This window comes from Gymnoscopelus braueri, assembly GCF_963280865.1.
Source record: "Gymnoscopelus braueri genome assembly, chromosome: 9".
In the NCBI taxonomy this organism is placed as follows: Eukaryota; Metazoa; Chordata; class Actinopteri; order Myctophiformes; family Myctophidae; genus Gymnoscopelus; species Gymnoscopelus braueri.
The window spans coordinates 39100926-39119311 of NC_137610.1; the positions used below are offsets into that span (position 1 = coordinate 39100926).

At 39.0% G+C, this 18386-nt stretch overlaps 1 protein-coding gene across 1 annotated transcript; it reads right to left on the reverse strand.

The window, feature by feature from the left end:
* Positions 1-3534: 3534 nt before the first annotated feature.
* Positions 3535-18113, reverse strand: LOC308092662 (uncharacterized protein). The gene is made up of 9 exons (XM_080438720.1): positions 17930-18113; positions 17626-17706; positions 14264-14340; positions 11811-11928; positions 8379-8578; positions 6750-7028; positions 5823-6011; positions 5330-5596; positions 3535-4974 (listed from the first exon to the last, which is right to left on the reverse strand). Exons 1-9 carry the CDS (start codon positions 18034-18036, stop codon positions 4937-4939), a joined length of 1356 nt encoding a protein of 451 aa, XP_080294846.1. The 5' UTR covers positions 18037-18113; the 3' UTR covers positions 3535-4936.
* Positions 18114-18386: the final 273 nt, after the last annotated feature.

Here is an 18386-nt window from a genome sequence, read left to right on the forward strand (position 1 = left end):
AACCCAGTACTTAAGTCAAAGAATTGATACTCCTGTTCAAATATTACTCAACTACAAGTGAAAGTTGCAAAGTTAAATCTGTACTTGAGTTAAAGTTCTGAGTACTTATGTAGCCTATTCAAAAGTACATGATTTAAAAAATATACTAAAATATTCCAAATAATATTGTATTAAAATGTAGACATATCCCCCCAAAATGCAACAATCTTTCAGAAATGTTCTAAAAATATCAATGGTGAAAATATTAGATCTACAAGCTCACAACGCATCGCAATGTAATCCCAGCAATATAACAGTACGGTTTACAAGTAACATGGTGAAAGTAGTCTGTGTTTTTGACACATAGTTTTAAACATTCATTATGATATAGCTGACAATCAAATGTGATGTTTAACTCATTCTTGATTTCATTGTGTTATTATATAATTACAAAGCCATTCTTCTAAAAAAAAACACAGGAACGGTCAGTCTCAAAGTGCAGGGGCAATATCACAGACAGAGACACAAGCTGGAAGCATAATAATCTTCTTTGTTTTTTTTACAAAATGTACAAACATGTTTTTTCACAGTCCTTGTTTTATCATGGAAGCTAAATGTTCTGAGTTTTGCTTTATACAATTTGTGACCTGAATATAATATAAATCCTTTCTAAAGTGCAACAAACAGGATATAACCATGCCTATTTTCGAATACATGGTTTTGCCCTCATGCCCTGATTCTTATAAATAAATATATCTGCTATCTCACTCACCCAGACACCATACTGTACTACACCTTTTACAGTTACATCCCAGTCAAATATTTTCTCTGGCACAGTTTTGCAGGTCTGTTCAGGTTGTATTTTACTCTGCGTGTGTGTGTGTGTGTGTGTGTGTGTGTGTGTGTGTGTGTGTGTGTGTGTGTGTGTGTGTGTGTGTGTGTGTGTGTGTGTGTCAGTTCTCAGCAATTATAAAGTGTTATACAGTATGTGCGTCATTGGAAAATAATTGCTTACTGGGCCTTTAGAACAGTTGGATTGATTTATTGATTTGATTTGATTTATCTATTCGCACAATAAAAACAGCATAAAGGTAATATTATTAAAACAACACAGAAATAAGTGCAGGTGAGAAAGGAAACCCATATAGGGCTTATACTTGGTTCTCTTCTCACCTAAAATAATAAACAAGTAGTAAGTTAAACATTGAAGTTAAACACAGTAATCAAACATAAGACACGACAAACAACAAGTATGAGATGGAGATTGTCGGATTGTCTAGTATTATAATTATGAACTTGCGAGTTTCTTTTTAAATATATATATAGGTGGATATATATATATATATATATATATATATATATATATATATATATATATATATATATGGATTAGGTCTGCTTTACTCAATCACTGTGTAAAATATGTTTATACATATTACAATGTATAATATAATGTAAATACCATAAGAGGTGGATGCATGCATCACTCAATCTGAAATTGCACTTTACCAATGAGGAATTCAAAATACTTAAAAATAAAAACTTAAAGCAGACTTGGACACACACACACACACACACACACACACACACACACACACACACACACACACACACACACACACACACACACACACACACACACACACACACACACACACACACACACACACACACACACACACAAACACACACACACACACACACACAGAGAGAGAGGGAGTCTAATCAGAGTGTGAGTAGGCTGGTGTAATGGGGTGGAGACAGTTGTCCATTAGATCCTGAGCTGATGGGCTCTTCACAGCAGTACATCCGTGGATAGAGGGGATGAAGAGCAGGAGGTATAAACAAAAAGTGAAACAGGCCTGGACACAGACAGGCACGCGCGCACACACACACACACACACACACACACACACACACACACACACACACACACAGACACACAGACACACACACACACACACACACACACACACACACACACACACACACACACACACACACACACACACACACACACACACACTCATTGTGTATGCCTGTTTTGTTTTGTTCTCTCCTCTGAAGTAGACCATATGTGACATACAGTAATAGGTAGTTATTCTAGTGTGGTATACACACATGCACAATCCACCTATTTAAACTCTCTCACTCTCACTCTCACTCTCACACTCACACTCACACACACACACACACACACACACACACACACACACACACACAGATATACAAACATGTATAACTGTGGCAGGCAGCTGAGCCATATACAAAGTCATAGACAAACTGAACTTTAAAAAAATAAATAACGTAGCAATCATCACAGCCAAACTATTAGTCTATTTTTTATTACAGAAATTCAGTGGCTGTGTAGTGCCATCTAGTGGTTATAAGAAATGACTTCATCACACACAAACTAGGTTTGATTGACCTCTCTGCTCCATCACACTCCTCTAAGAACAATTTACCTTGTTATCATTCTTTTTGGCCTATAGGTCTTGAGACATCATAGAAATGTTAGCATAGCTCCACCCAGCTTCAACCTGACTAGGTGCAATCAGGTGAAACCCATTATACTCAACATGTGGTTAGGTCACATAAAAATACAATATAAATGGCTGCTGCATTAGTGTAAAGGCTATAATTCTACAGTTGTTGTGCTCCATACTACACATCAGATTAGTATCACTTCAAGACCATAATGCCTGGCTGGTCTGGTAATGCTTGCCAGAGGTTAGCATCATTTGTGACATTCCCCTTCACTGTAGCTCTGGGACTTGGTCACATAGCATTGCAATCCAGAATTGGGGGTGTGGGGTTAAACGTTCTGTTTTCCACCCATTTCCAAACATCCTATAAAATATAAAGATAGTCCAGAGTTCCTACCGAACAGTCATCTGTAGTACAGACAGAATGGTCAAATTAAAGGAAATGTTTTGGTTAAAACAAACGTTTTTGTTGTACAGTGTTTGTTCAATGACAGGGTTCTCCTCGTTTCTCCAACTCTTTAATAAACCCAATTTGCAATTGGGTTGCCAATTTCAGCCAATCAGGAGAGAGTACCCATTTATCGGCTTATATTTTTGTGTTTTATCTCTGTTTTATCTCTTGCGTCCAATTTCACTTTCTAAAATTGGTATAGGCTATCCCAACCTGAAAATTATTTTTGTTTGGGAAGAGATGGAGAGCCAAAATTCAAAATTTGTGTCAGATCCTGTGTCTAGGTGAGACATGACCTTTGACACGATCTAAATGTCTCGATAGAGGGGCAGGGAGACAAAATACAACCACCCCGATTGTATAAGTTATATTGTATTAACATACTCTACCATACAGATTGGACAGAATTACATTTTATTCATTAAAAAGAAAGTTACATAGTTCCGTACCATCTCATATATTAAGTATTGGATTCCATTCACTAATTAAAACAGGATCTCCTCAGCTTGTAATCTCCTACACCAGACCAATATTCTCTCAAGGTAGTAAAATACCAAATAAAATTAAGCTGCACACAAACATCAGTCAGTCAGTGTATACTCCAAATCATCAACATACTTGAGTATTAATTGAGCTTTATTGAATTTCTTGGATATATGGTATCAAAGATACAGTAAATCTCTCCAAAGACCAAAACAAAGCTCACCAGGACAAAAACTATAAAAAGCTCAGGAATTAATATTCTTTGCAAAGAAATGAATGAATGCTACTTTTAGAACTTCAACACTGATCTAAAATATGAAGACAATTCCACTGCCATAGTTGGTTAACAGATTGATATATACAATGAAAAGAATACAATTAAAATAAAAAGGACAGTCATCATGTAGGTGCCGGCAAGTATAAAAGAAAATAAGTAAAAAGCTGCTCTCATTATTTGAGATATTGTTTTCGCTGGTGTGCAGTCTGTGTGGGATGATTACTTGTCAACAATATGTCTACAAATCACACATCTGTTCACCAATAATGACAGTTAATTATGATAATTTGAGTACTTCTTTTTTTGTGATGTATAGTATGTGAGCCTTTACTACAAATGATACCTAATTCCATAACACTGGTTAGACTCATTTCAAATGAGACATCAATGAAATCTTGGGAAAGTGATACATAAAAGTTATTTTACATAGATGTCTTTAAGAAAAACTGATCATTTAAAAAAAGTAGGAGAAGTAAAGCCAACATTTCAGCTTTTAGAGCACTAGAATTCTTGCATCCCTCTTACCTATGTAGGAGTAATGCCAATCACTTGCTTTCTTCAACCCCCTACATCCGAAACACTAACAGGAAATGATTTCAGGAAGGATAGGATGGCAAACCATTAAGTTTCAGGAGAAGTACATAAAAATGTTGATACATTTAGCTGGCTTCACCTTGTTACTTTTGGAAAACAGGATCTCCATTAGAAATGGACTGATGCGTTAACAAAGCCTTCCCTTTAAAACAAAACAAAAATGTATCAATGTCTGAGTATCCATTTAATCCCTGTTGTAGCAACGTGTTGTGTCATGAGCTTGTACAATGTTTGACTATTTTCGCCTATAAGGACATGCCCAAAATAGGGACAGCAGGTTTAAAGTGGTTTAGAGGAGTAGCCTACTGATGGTGGAGGGACTTGGAAGAGGATCCGATCCGTCATCTTCCACCCCATCCTCTCTCTCATTTACAAACCTTGCACTGGCATCTTCTGGCACGAAGCTAGATTACCTCAGTGCATTGAGCCAATCAGGGTTCCTGGATCACCCATAGCCTTTATAGATTAAACAGATGCAGGTGCAAAGTGTCTTTTTCTTTGCAGTACGGTGAAATTATATTTTAAAAAAAAGAAACTGCCGGCACTGGCAGTCTATTCAATTCTCTTAGGTTTCACAGTCTTGTATGGGTTATCTTGTTTGTTTGGTGTGTGTGTGTGTGTGTGTGTGTGTGGGGGGGGGGGGGGGGGGTGTATTTCAATCACTTCTTAACGTCGTGGTCCATTGGGTCGTGGAGGGGGGCCACCTGATTAAAGGAAGACAAAGAGAGAAGAAAATAACTACAACAGCGTTCAATGAATGGGTTTTCTTATTCTCAGCATTCAAACACACTTGCCGCTTCCAAAAGCAACTGTTGGTCATCGAGCATTCCTGTTCATGACTGTCTGTAGTGACGAAAGCTGTTTTTGGGTGCTTGTGGCCTTAAATTGCACTTGTGCAAGTTGCTGCAGAATAACAAAAGTTAAATACAATGTATTCTTTGTTGGAAGATAGGAAGTTTTAACATGCATTTTACATTGTATTTATTTTATTTAGCAAGTTATTCGTCACACAGTGAAACATAAGTTGTTGTCACTGAGAAATGATCTCAGGTCACAAACCTGGGTTGGCCAGCAGAGGAGCGTGGGGTCGAAGGCTCTTTAAAGAGGGAGGAGGTCCTCTGGTCCCATGAGGAGCCCGAGGGCCTGGATGGTATGGTGGAACGTGGTGGGATGGGGGACCACGTGGACCAGGTGCACCGTAGGGGTTATGTGAAGGCGGAGGGCCCCGAGGAGCAGAGGGACCTAGTGGAGCTGGGCCCCCATGAGGGGGACCGGGGGCTCGATGCAAGGACAGCAGTGGAGGTGGTTTTGTTTTGGGGTAGGAGCCTAGAGAGAGAAACAGACATCACTTTTCAAAAACAATATAGCTTTGTATATAGCGATCTGCCCCCCCAGTGAATGCTGCGTGGTGTGCAGCCCAACATGTCCGTCTTCTTTTATAACGTTTTTTTTTTTCAAAACATGCATCATAAAAATGGAAGTGGGTTCCTCTGCTTTGAGGAAAAGTTCCTATTTCAAAACTAAAAAGGAAGAACAACGCGTGATGTCTAACCTGATGAACCCAAGAGCGGAGTGGGCTGAGATGGGGAGTGATCCGCTAAGGCTTCAGCTAGCAAGCCCACAGCGCCAGATCCAGATCCAGACTGGAGCTGAGGGGGGCCGGCTGGTGTAGGCAGGAGGGGAGGGGGCTTCCCCAGACCTGGAGGTAACATATTCCCCCGAGCCCCCTCAGCAGTGGAGGCTGAGGGAAGGAGGGAGGAAGAAGAGGGTAGAGTGAGAAAGGGAGAGATTTAATCAGAAAGCATTAACATCAGCAGAGGGACAAGAGAAAAACCTCAGTCAGTGGGAATTTTGATTGATGCTGCCTAGGCCGAAGGCCGGGGATGGAGATTATGTTTTCAACCCCGTCTGTGTGGCTAACTTTGTGTACGTCTGTCAAATTGTTCTCATGGTGATTGTATACCAAACCGTTTTACATTTTTCCCTCCAACTCTTGAACCGTAGGTCATACAATAAAAATGCCGATACACCCCATATAGGCTACACCCATTTCCACCTAAATAGATTTTCTGCCATCTTGCAGGTTTTGTCAAAAACTCACAAAACATTGTTATACATCTCTGGAGTCATATGCTGCATAACATCCAATCATCCACAAATTGGATTTCTATGTTGAGGAGAGTCTATAGAGCGCACCTCCAAAAGCCCTTTCACTTCTGACCATAGGGGTGCCTACATGCAAAAATGTTAACTGTACACTGTAGAAATGATTTCCCCCTGCAACTTTCTCTGGTCAGGGCGGCTGCAACCCATGGGTAGGCCACCCGGCCTGACTGATATGTGCTCCGCGAAGCACCCCTTCTGGTTGAAGTTAAAGTAGGTTTTCATCGGTGGGCCCTTAAAATGTGTGTGTGTGTATGTATGTATTGCGTAAGACAAGAGAGTATGCTTGGAGAAATAACAATGCTCATGGTGCCACCTTGTACGTGATCCTGCCGGGCACGCAGATAGTCGGTGATGGTTCCCAGCTCCTCTGGATACATGTGCACTCCTTCTGCCAACAGCAGGAGGAGCTGGCGTGTGTCTGAGGGCACAACATGACGCTCTATCTTCTCACGCTCCAGGAAGTCATCCACTAGCTCCGATGCCCGCGCTGCAATGTCTGCGGGGTCAATGGGAGCGTGCTCCTTAACGCGGCCACGCCCATACTCAGCTGTGACGAAATCCATGGCTTGGTCCTTGGGCATATTGCGGTGGACTGGGAGCAGAGTGGTAATGTTATGATAATGAATCGTTTATGGATCAAGGGGACAGATGAAATGGCAGCAAAATAAAGTCACATTTGTGTCACATTTTGTTATTCGGAGATGGCTTTTGTTTAGAGAACTTTGCAGAGATGATGAACTGGTGTTTGCAAATGTTGGCATTGTAGAATATTGCAACTGTTTTCTTGCGTTGTGATTGATGAACTGGTAATTGTACATTTGTAATAAAATATTTTGTGTGCATGGTATATGGTGTATTATTGTATTTGTTTTGAAGGGGGGTCGGCATGGGATGTTTTGTGTGATGTAGTGCAAATTATTATTTTGCTGTCACATTGTTTATGGACATTTTATCTGGTAATAACATTCATGTTTTTTTTGTACATTACATTTGTACAGTAATGTCATGTTATGGAAATCAGGCAGGTTAAAGCATCAGTTGTGCTGTTTATTTTTGTATAAATAGTACAACGTTTTTGGTTAAAAACTAAAAAAAAACATACTATTTGCTTCACATTATAAAATAATTTGGGGTAGTTAAACAATTTAACAACCCCATTATTTTTTTATTATTTAACAACGTTAACATTTCTTTTTTTTTAACGTCGTGAGTAACCACACCGAATTCAAGTGGTATAGATACTTGAAAGTGATGATGAACACAAGGGATTATTCATGGGCATATTATAGATTCTTGGGCATAATTAATTGGGGAAATAATTTAGAGAGACTGATTAAGTTCCACGCAAAATAAATTGGTTTGGGAAATGAGTGCAATGCCAATAGAAAGCAGCTCATTAGGGCTATACAAGCCTTTTCTGTTGAACCTAACTCCCTTTAACAATATCTAATTTGACAGTGATAGGCAATTTTGTGCATTTCCTTTTAAGCAATTTTTTTATTCAAAAGAAATCATATATGTTTAGTGCAAGGGTTTTGCACCCACAGCAGCGATTCATTCAGCATTTATTTTTCCTGATCTAAATGCACCCAAATTGTAGCACGCTACACTCTCTATTTTAAGTATGATGTCTGTTAAGGTAAGTGGTTCTATTCATTCTAACTGACTGTCAATTTGTGAATTGTAATATTTTTTTATTGTTTGTGTGAGGACCACAATGGAAAGTCTGTATTTTAACCTCAAACTGTTAACCAGTACGATTTGTAATCTGTGATAACTAAAATACACTAGTGTCTAGAGATTGTTTCAGAAGATGTGACTAACCTGTTTTTTTTATTTTATTTATATATTTGTACGTTTGCCTTCAGTTTTTGTCCAAGAGGAATAGAGCGTTGTCACTGAAGGGGGTTTGGTTATTTATGGGGGGAGAGAGGGGACTTACTTTTGAGGGATTCTGAGAATATGATAACAGTGCAGGAGGAGAGAGCTACATTTGTCAGCTCGACCAGAATACAAAACGGAGAGCCGTCTGCTCGGACATCCTGCAGGGCCCGCGTCAGGCCTGATTCCGCCTGAAGGTAGAGCATTTCCACAGACAGGCCGCGCTCCTGCAAACACAGCCCTAGCGATTTGGGGTAATCCCTTTGAGAGGAAGAAAAACACTTTGTTAACTTACTTAGCATAGAACTTGAGTAACCGGACCATTTTTGTCTGATATCTTTTCCTGGGATTTGGTTCACCGTGTCTTGATGAATTCCCAAAGAACTCAAAGAGATTTATATTTTGTGTGGTAGATCTGTAATATATACAGTAGATGTGATGATGACACCAGCAGACCAGTCTGGTTTTCATTTCAATTATGGGGGTTTATGCTGTGAGATGTAAAGTATTTAGAGAGAACCTTTTGCTGAACCAGGAATTCAAAAGTCAAGCTATGTTTTGAAAAAGGTTTTTGATGCCAGGAAAATGACATGCCTTAATTATCAAACAAGATATGCATTAATTTGTTCAAAATTACGCTGACAGACGTTTATCCATGTTTTTGGAAAATATATTTGTGAAAACAATGGTTTACCTGAGGCATAAAGCAGGGCATCTAGAATCATAATTTAACATGTTATACCGGCCATTACAGAGATATGCAAATTCAGAGCAAGAACTGTGTACAGTGCAGTGCCTATTTTTTGCGGGATTCCAACTCTTTTTTTATTAGCAATGTTCCAAAACTTCTCGATGACACACGTTGAAATTTTCATGACCTGGGTGATGCAACTCAAAATACCATGTTTTCCCCAAAACGTTTCTCCTTTGTTACCATTTTACATAACTTATCAAAAGGCATGGAAAATGTTTTTTTTTTAAAATTCAATTATCTAGTTTTCCAGCAGGGTGGGAACCTACATTTCTGAAGAAAAAAACATCACTGCTACAATTATTCATCCCTGTGTTGCTGTGGTGAAGTCATTATGTCATTCTAATGATATAACATAAGACTTTACTATGGCTCGCTCTTCCTTCTATGACAAATAATATTTTTTATCTGAATATGACCAGTAAAATGAACTGTAAGTAAGATATTATGGAGTTTAAAATATTTCAATTATAGCAAACTGCAAGGAAATTTACATTTTCCTTTGTGTAAAACTTGGCTTATAGAAGGGTTTGTCATGACATTGGGAACCATTAGTCATTTTTTGCAGTGTTTTATCATTGAGATGGTGTGAACCCCATTAATAAAATTATTATTATAACAATGTATTTCAAATATGAATTCAAATATTCTTAAAGTAACAGTCAAGTTAAATCAAGTGGTCATTAACTTGAGTAGCCATAATTTTCTATTACTAACAGTGCCCACGTTAGTGAGGGAATGTTTTCATACAGTCCTGACAATGAACATTACCACAACAAAACATTAACTAAACCGTACAGTTCAACGATTTTAACATTTTTGATGTTCTGTCCATTTTCACACCAGTCACAATGTGGAGGAAAGTTAGTGTGATTTTAGTAATGTGGAGGTAAAAGACAGTGCAAGTACATTTCACAGTCATAAATGAGGGCTTATTGGTGTCCAGGAAAAAAGAAAATGTATTTCCCCACTCAATAGTCAGCAATACCGAATCCCAATTAAATTATGCCACTTTTTTGACATACAAAAACTAGTTGGCCCAGTCAATAACTCTTAACGTCCCACACACCATTTTGTGTGATTAAGTGGCATTTATTTAAACAGTTTTTTAAAATGCCGTTTGTGTCATGAGTACAAACATACAAACAGAACGCCAATACTACGTGCTGATAAGGCAATGTAATTTTTTTTATTTTTTTTAAACGAATAAAAGCATCAACCTGTCTAAATGAGGCACCACCAAATTTTGAGTCTGATGTGAAATATTAGATTTTCGGATTGTTTATTCATCACACTCCCAGTGTGTTAGACCCTCTATCTAGTCATACAATAGGTATTGTTTGTGCACATACAGTATTTCTACAGGCAGTTGGGGGGAAAAAAAGAAAATGTGATCTCTTTGTTGAAATCTAGTTGTAATGTTTATGAAAAGGTACACAATTTGCTATAATAAAGTATTTAGCCCAATTGTACACATAGTAATATTGAATTGGGACTGTAAAATGTATATAATTACTAGTGGTGCTCCGATCAGGTTTGGGGTCCGATCCCAAACAAGAAGGTTTTTCCTCACAATCAGCAAATACCGATCTTGTGCATTTATTTTAATTTGTTTATTATTAAAACTGCACCTGCGTGTGTGAGAACTGAGAAGGGCAGGGGGCATGTCGCAAAGCTGCGACGCAATATTATACTATATATGAGATTTACTTTTATAAAAGTGAAACAGTGCAGCTCGGTCATAAAAGATCGGTTTTCGAGATCGGGTAAATTGCCACTCAGTGATCGAGTGTCATTTGCAGTGAGAATCAGCCCATTTAAATTGGTGGCCGATCGAGCAAACAGAACCTCTATAAATTACAGTTCTGTTTGTTAAATTACAATTTTAGGCTTTTAGCACATTTGCATTGTACAATGTCATTTCAGAGTTCAGGATTGATGGATGTTTTTTTTTCTTAAGTAACAACAGTGCAAAGACTTTGCCATGTTTCAGTTAGTATCAGTTCAGTGGAGGCATTTCTGTGGTATGTTCTGTGTTCTGTATAGATTTCTTAGTTGTTATATGTTGGTTGCTTTTGAGATTGTGCTTTTTAAAATGTTTTTAGAGGACCACAATGGAATGCCTTATGGCATTATTGTGTTTTCATCCTCAATATTGTGTGTTGTTGTTCATGGAAGTGCTGATGCTTTTTATCACTAAATAAATTCAATCAGCCAGTCAAGTCATTGTGACAAAGAGTGACATTCTTTGTCAAAGAAACAGAAACATTTGCAGTCTTGGAAATTCATATTAAGTCATTGATGGAGAGATCCAACTACTGTATATAATAAACATTACGCTAGCAAGAAGAAAAACATGAGTGATATACTATGCTATTTTCATGTGGCAGTATTGTTTGTGTGGTGTGACCTGTTGTGTATGTCAACAGGGAGGGCATATAATTCCAGGACTATCTGAACACAAAACACGTTTGGAAACATAAAGCCTAAAGTTCTGTATGTGAGCAGTTAATGATTGGTTAACTTGGAGCAGTTAATGATTGGAAATTGGAAACATTGGTTTCCATTTACCCCAAGTTACCTAAAGATGCCCCTGTTCATATGACCAGTCTCTGATCCGTTCTAAGCCACAGCAAAATACCAAACCAAGTCTTACAACCAAGTATCGAATGTTCATGGCTGTTCCAAAAAAAATGGAAAAATGTGGATTCAAACTGGCAGCTGACAAACCAAAGTACTCACATGCTCTGGCTGGAGACAGAAAGCACCACACAGTCAGCTGGCTTCCTCTGCTCCTGCACCTGCCTGTAGAACTTCTGGTACAGGGACACGCGTTGTGATAATGACTTAATTTCAACCTCTGCAACAAAGCACATTGGGGATCACACATTAATAAGTACACAACCATAACATTGAAGCAACGTGCACGCCGCTGCCCATCAAGTAAACAGACAGACCTCTGTTGAGAATTGGCTGAGTGACAAGATATGATATTTCATTTCCAATGTTTGGTTTGTTTGAATAGCATAGCAGTACAGAAGCACCCCCGTAGTGGAGATTTTAGACACATTGACGTCAAGTCAGAAAGGACACTATAGGAAAGAGACATGAACAAGTGGGTTTAACTTTGCACATTTGGGACAAGGAAGTATACATGAAATGAATACATAATATACTTTTTCAAATATTATTTCATTATACATTATTTTTCATCATACAATAAATACTGTGGTGCTCTAGCAATGCTACACGCTCATTCTGTTTTTCAAAACAACCGTCGGCACTCTGCAATTCTTAGACTGGATGCACAGTTATCAACCCACCCTGAGAAATAGGGGTACGATCTTTCAACATACTGTAGTATTGTGTCGGCAGTCTGTTCATAAACTTTCTTATACCACCTAAACATTTGCATAATGGAAAAACTAAAAAAGGTCAGTTGAGTCAAGTTTGCAGTGGAATAGAAGGACAAGTGAATTGAAGGACCCTGTTGGTTCCTTCATCAATTTACTAGTGCACCCCATAGAGAAGAAAAGTAGTCAACTGATAGCTGAAATGATCAATAAAGACACACAGCCTGATGAGTGAAAGAAGCAATCTTACTCTGTTCCGAGACACAGAACATCCTCAGTATGTTATTCTTGTTTTTGTTTTGACAGACCTGACATCGCTATTTATAGCACAAAAAACGCCCAAACCAGATCTGACACATGCTAAGCCAAAGATACTATAAACTTTGTAGTACACTTGCTTTGTAGTATAAAGCAAGTGTTTGGCTGGAACTTGAACAACGAGTTTGTTGTGATAAATCAATTGAATTGCTTCAAGGACTGGGAGCACAAAACCTTACACTGTATATATCCCCTGGCAACAGGTTTAATTGTACGTGATGAACACCTTCATTCATTGTGTCCTTTTCAAATCTAATGCAGAAACAACTGTTTGAGCCAGCTTTTAAAAAGCATATTTTTATGCCGTTACACCACTAATGCAAGATAATATTATTTTACCAGAACAGGGCTGTCATCATTCCAGTTCTCTACAGTTAGAATTCTAACACACTTGAGTGGTTTTGTGTATGTGTGAGATAGCAAGAATGTGCATGATTGACACCATCTCATCAGTGTCATGTATCTGATTGAGTACTGTACAATAAATGTACATGACACAGGTATGCGTGTCCAAATGTATTGTTTAAGCCAATACTTTTTTTTAACAGAGGTGACGCCAAGATGTTCAACTGCCAGACAGCGTTGTCTGATGATAACCGTTTACTGAACAACGTATTAAAGAAAATCAGCCACCTCGATTTTTAACCTATGAACGACAAGCAGGTGAATCTAACAATGTAAACTAACAACATGTTATGGCATTATATTTTGGATTGAAAACTAATTGAACATACTAGCCTTGTCTTGAAATCGCACATTTGGTGTGTGAGATATGCGTGTGCAATGATGCATGATTGCATTATTAGTTTAACACATTTTCTTTAGAATATCAAAGAATGAAAGGGTACTGTACACAAATAAGCACTTGAAGTTCCGAATAATCAATCATAACGCTGATTGGCTCAGTTGGCCAGCAATACATCCAAATATAAGCTACTCACAGGTCATGGCAACATAATATTCAGTGGTGAGTACCGTCCATGTGTCTGTGGTTAAAGTCAGTGTTGGGACAGTTGATTAAGCTTTTGCAGAGATCTTGTACAGGCTCCTCATAGTGCTTTCCAATTTGAGTTGTAACATTGTATGGGAAGAGACAGTGTATTCTGTATACATTTTTGTGATTAGCACCTTGGTTTCACCTGTATGCGACAACCTCACAGTGATGCTAGTAATGGACAGATGTCTCTTGAAGCATCTGTGTTGGATGCTTCATATTCAAATGCTTGTGCATTCAGTGCATTGATGTTGTTGATTGTAGGGCAACTTGGGGTGGCACAGCTGGCCATTTGACCTCGCTTTCATTACTACACTGAACTTGTCATACGTACAAATCTCTACCATCTTTGTAATGCTGTGTATTTCCCTCCTATCCGAGTGTGTGTGTATTTGTGTGAGCAAGAGCGAGTGAGAGAGAAAACTGGCATCTGCCAAAACCGGCCTTACCTAACCTTAATAATACAAAAGTCAATCACCTGACTACTGTACTATATCAATAGAGAAAAAACAAACAATAGACAATCTCACCATTTTGTTGATGTTGGTAGCCCTCATACTGCATGTTGCCAGTATAGTCATGCTGTTGTGAGTCCACCTCTTCATAACTGAAATGGCAGCAAAACAAGGACATATTTCGATTTTCCATCATTAAATGTTTCCTAGAAAACTAGTAATGTTTGGGAAAACTGAGTGTGATTCTGTTTCTTTTGGGTCCCACAATGACATGATTCAAGGTTGTACTTGTGCACAGCGACATAAGAGTAAAACGTATTTTGTTCAGGACGTAGCAGCAGAGGTAAAAGTAAAAAAGAAAGTGAAAAACCAGAGAAAAAAATAGGATAATAAAAATAGGTCAGCGTATGTACATGGTAGCTTGGCATATTAAATACAACATCAGTAGGTGCACGCAACTCGGATGCTATAATGTTATCTGACATCTGAGTCGCAATACCAACCCTTGACAGCCCATTCATCCAAACAGAAAGGTCCTATCCTATCTGATTGTATTAAACAACGTTAAACTCACCAATATTGCAGCTTTACGGAAAGCTTGGGTTCTCCTCTTTGTATCTGTCAAGTCTTCGTTTCATAGAAATCCACCGTAGACATGTCATGACCTACTTTCTGTCAATAAATTCCGTGCAGGTGATCATTTTTCAAGTGTTTGAGTTTGGAAGCGGCCATAATAAATGCAGGAGGCAGCAGTACGTTGCGTTATTGAAAACGAGTGTTTCCAAACTCTGACACAGAGAAAAATAATCACCTGCACAGAATTTAATGACAGAAAGTAGCCTAGGTCATAACATGTCTACGGTGGATTTGTATGAACCAAAAACGTATAAAACACATACAAAGAAGAGAACCAAAGCTTTCCATACAGCAGAAATCTTGGTGAGTTTAATGTTGTTTATACAATCATGGATGAATGGGCTGTCAAGTGTTGGTAATTGGTATTGCAACTCAAGATGCCAGATAGGATTATAGCAGCCGAGTTGCTTGTGGCTACAACATCAGCACTTACCAGCAGCTACCACAGTGCCTTATATATACACAACAGTGTACATTCATACAGTAGTTTGTTTTAATGAACCCTTTCTCAGAAGTCGTTACTCGTTTATCACTGTTGTGCTTCATAGTTGCCTAGTGACAATACTTTGCTGTTCTAGAATTGCTGTTCTTAGCAATATGGGCAAGCAATGCATGCAGTCGACTAGGGAAATTAGATCCATTTTGATACTGCACTAAATCAAGCCTCTGATGTCTTGATGTCAAGAAATTCTAACTTTTGAGTATTGAATATATGTTTATTCCACTGTTTGCTTCATTTGTAATATCATGTTGCTGCAGTAACATAACAATCTAGTTCTATAGATGGTTTCATGCATTTCTAGGGAACAAACCAAAACCGTCTGCGCGAACGGCCCTTACCCACCGGATCGCTGTAACTTGGCAACGCCCCCTTAGCTTGTGACACACGCGGAACTGCCTCTCGCATGAGCAGACCGCCTTAAATAGCTTCCAAAACCCTGAAATACCATGCCATAAGCATTGGACTCCCAGTCCCAATGTTGTGAAATCAACTTCCAATCTAAAATGCGTCGCAAATTATTTTAGTAGTTAGGCAAAAAACTGAGTGAGGAAGATTCATTTCCAAGGGTCGGTTACAAACAGATTCAAACGTCACAGCAAAAAAATATCCCACTTTGAATAGTGAGCGAGTCGCCGAGCAGAATGTTGCGATGTCCGCTTCAGCCCACTCAGCGTTGTTCGAGTTACGTCATGATAGGGACATAATCGTAAATTACCCCGCCCCCCCAGGCAGTGCTATCCGCCTGGAATGTGACGCAGTGACTAGGAGGGTCGCCAAGTTACAGCGCTCCGGTGGGAAAGGGACGGTTGCCGCGTTGACACAGTAGCTTGTTTTTCTATAAAGTTGCTTGTAAATATTGGTAGTTGCGGGTTGTGGCTTGTTGAGCTTGTTTCTTAAGTGTAGTTGCTTATTTGGGCTTACTTCAATTTTTTTATTTCATTATTTAAACCAGTGGTTCTAAAATATTTTCATGTCCTGGACTCCCAGGACAGGGGCGGCCATAGCTGAGTGGTTAGTGAGCCCGCCTAGGGAACCAGCTGGCCCTGGTTGCCCCAGGTTCGATTCCAGGCTATCCCAGCATATGTGCCGATGATATGAAATTTGTCCCTGAGCAAGACTCTTAACCCCAATTGCTCACAGGTTCTCATTGGAAACAAGACCGCAAGGACTTTCATGAACGACCTGTTAAAAGGAATTATCCCAAATTAATACGTATTAAAAATCTTCCAAATATTCCACATTTGATTTCAAAATGTGTTGAAAATAGCAGATCTACAAGCGGATGTGTGGTGTATTCAAGACTGAAACAGTAAAATAAGAAATTACTATGATATTAATAACATTAGAACCCAGGACTTGTTAAAAGTGTCTCATAACTTGGGGATACCAAAAGGCTGTTAGTGGGGGATATCAGCTGCGGTTGTCTGCTACAGTGGAGGTAATCAAGATAACACCTCCAGCTATCCTGTCTATTGTCTTAGGTGTGAACCTAAAACACCACACCCGGCCGAGCTAAATAAACAGTACTGGGTTTGGTGATGCTCTATATTGTCTGAATCAACTTTGTTTGTGTTGGTTTACGAGCTAAAAGAGTGACTTTGAAAGCTGTTTCAGCATACAATGTAAGTCAATGAGGAGCATATTTTGAATTATCAATTTCTAATCAACGGAGCCATTATTTTTTATTTCTTGCACACCTTTGGAGTTACATCATGGGAAGGTAACTACACAACCCAAACCTCTACCAAAGTGGTCTTGCCCTTTAACTATAAAGATGCAACGCGTTGTGAGCTTGTAGATCGTCTATTTTCAAATAGCCGATGTATAAAGTATATGGGTTTAAAGTTCTCCTGTAGCCTAGTCGTTTATTTTGGGCTGGGTTTTCCTAGACCTGGTTGCTCAGTTCTCTCACAAAATCTGGCAACGCTGATTATCAGTTGTTGGCCATTTATAACGCGCGTGAGCTCAGAGCAGCGTCTCCCTGGCGCTTCCTCTTCTCTTTTGGGGGAGGTTTCTAAACGTTCACCGTTATTGTGTTGACAAAATGTGCTGTTACCCAAATCGCAAGTATAGCAAGACAATGTCATCTGTTAAGAACCATTTGATCGTAAAAGCCTGTCACAATTATTACATAATTGCAATTATTTGTGATAATAGCAATTATTTTTGTATAATCGTTTCCATGTTGAAAAATGTTCATACATTTTCAAATATAAAAAAGAAAGCAGAAATAGCAGATCTACACGCTTCTGATTCTATTAATCTATAATTATACTATGAATGAACAGCGTTAAAGTACCTTTCTTGTGTGTTGTCTCGTTCCTCTGGTTTGGAGTAGGGAGCTGGTCTCCTGAACGCCCGGTGGGGCTGCAGGGGGCCGCTGCACAACAACAAAAACATCAGCGCTATGATCAGCTACCTTTAGTTAGCTCGTTCCCGGGTGGTTAATATACCACACAATGCAATACAAAAATAATAGAGATATATACTGTATTATATTCATCCACACGATACTGCTGACCGGTGGCTAACGTTAGCGTACTTAGCATTATGTCCACGCTAAACCCCCGGCCTTAATTCAAGGAAGCCCTCCTTTTATTTACCTTCCATTCGGGTTGGACTGAGGCCGCCTGCCGCCACCAGACGGTTTTGCCCAAGACGCCATCAGACTTGTTGGTAAACCAACTTCAGAAGAAATCCACTCGTTCATTCACAACTAGAGATAATTCCTGCTTGGTTTGACTTTGTGTTTAATTCTCACTGTAGTAACTGTCTCGACTCGTTCAGTTACCTACACTAGTGTTGCCAGATATTGAAAGAGAAATAAGCATTAGCAACCACGTCTATGAAAACAAGCCTAAAAGAAGCGAGCCTTTTGCCCTTTAAACATATCATTGGCTATTTGAAAATAGCCGATCTACAAGCTCACAAAGCGAGCTCGTAGGTATGCTGGTATGTGGTTTAAACATTTTAACAACACAAATCTTTTATGGGTGGGGGGTCCCTGGCACAAAATATTTTCAGATGGGGCATGGGGGTCCTTGACATGAAAATGTTGGA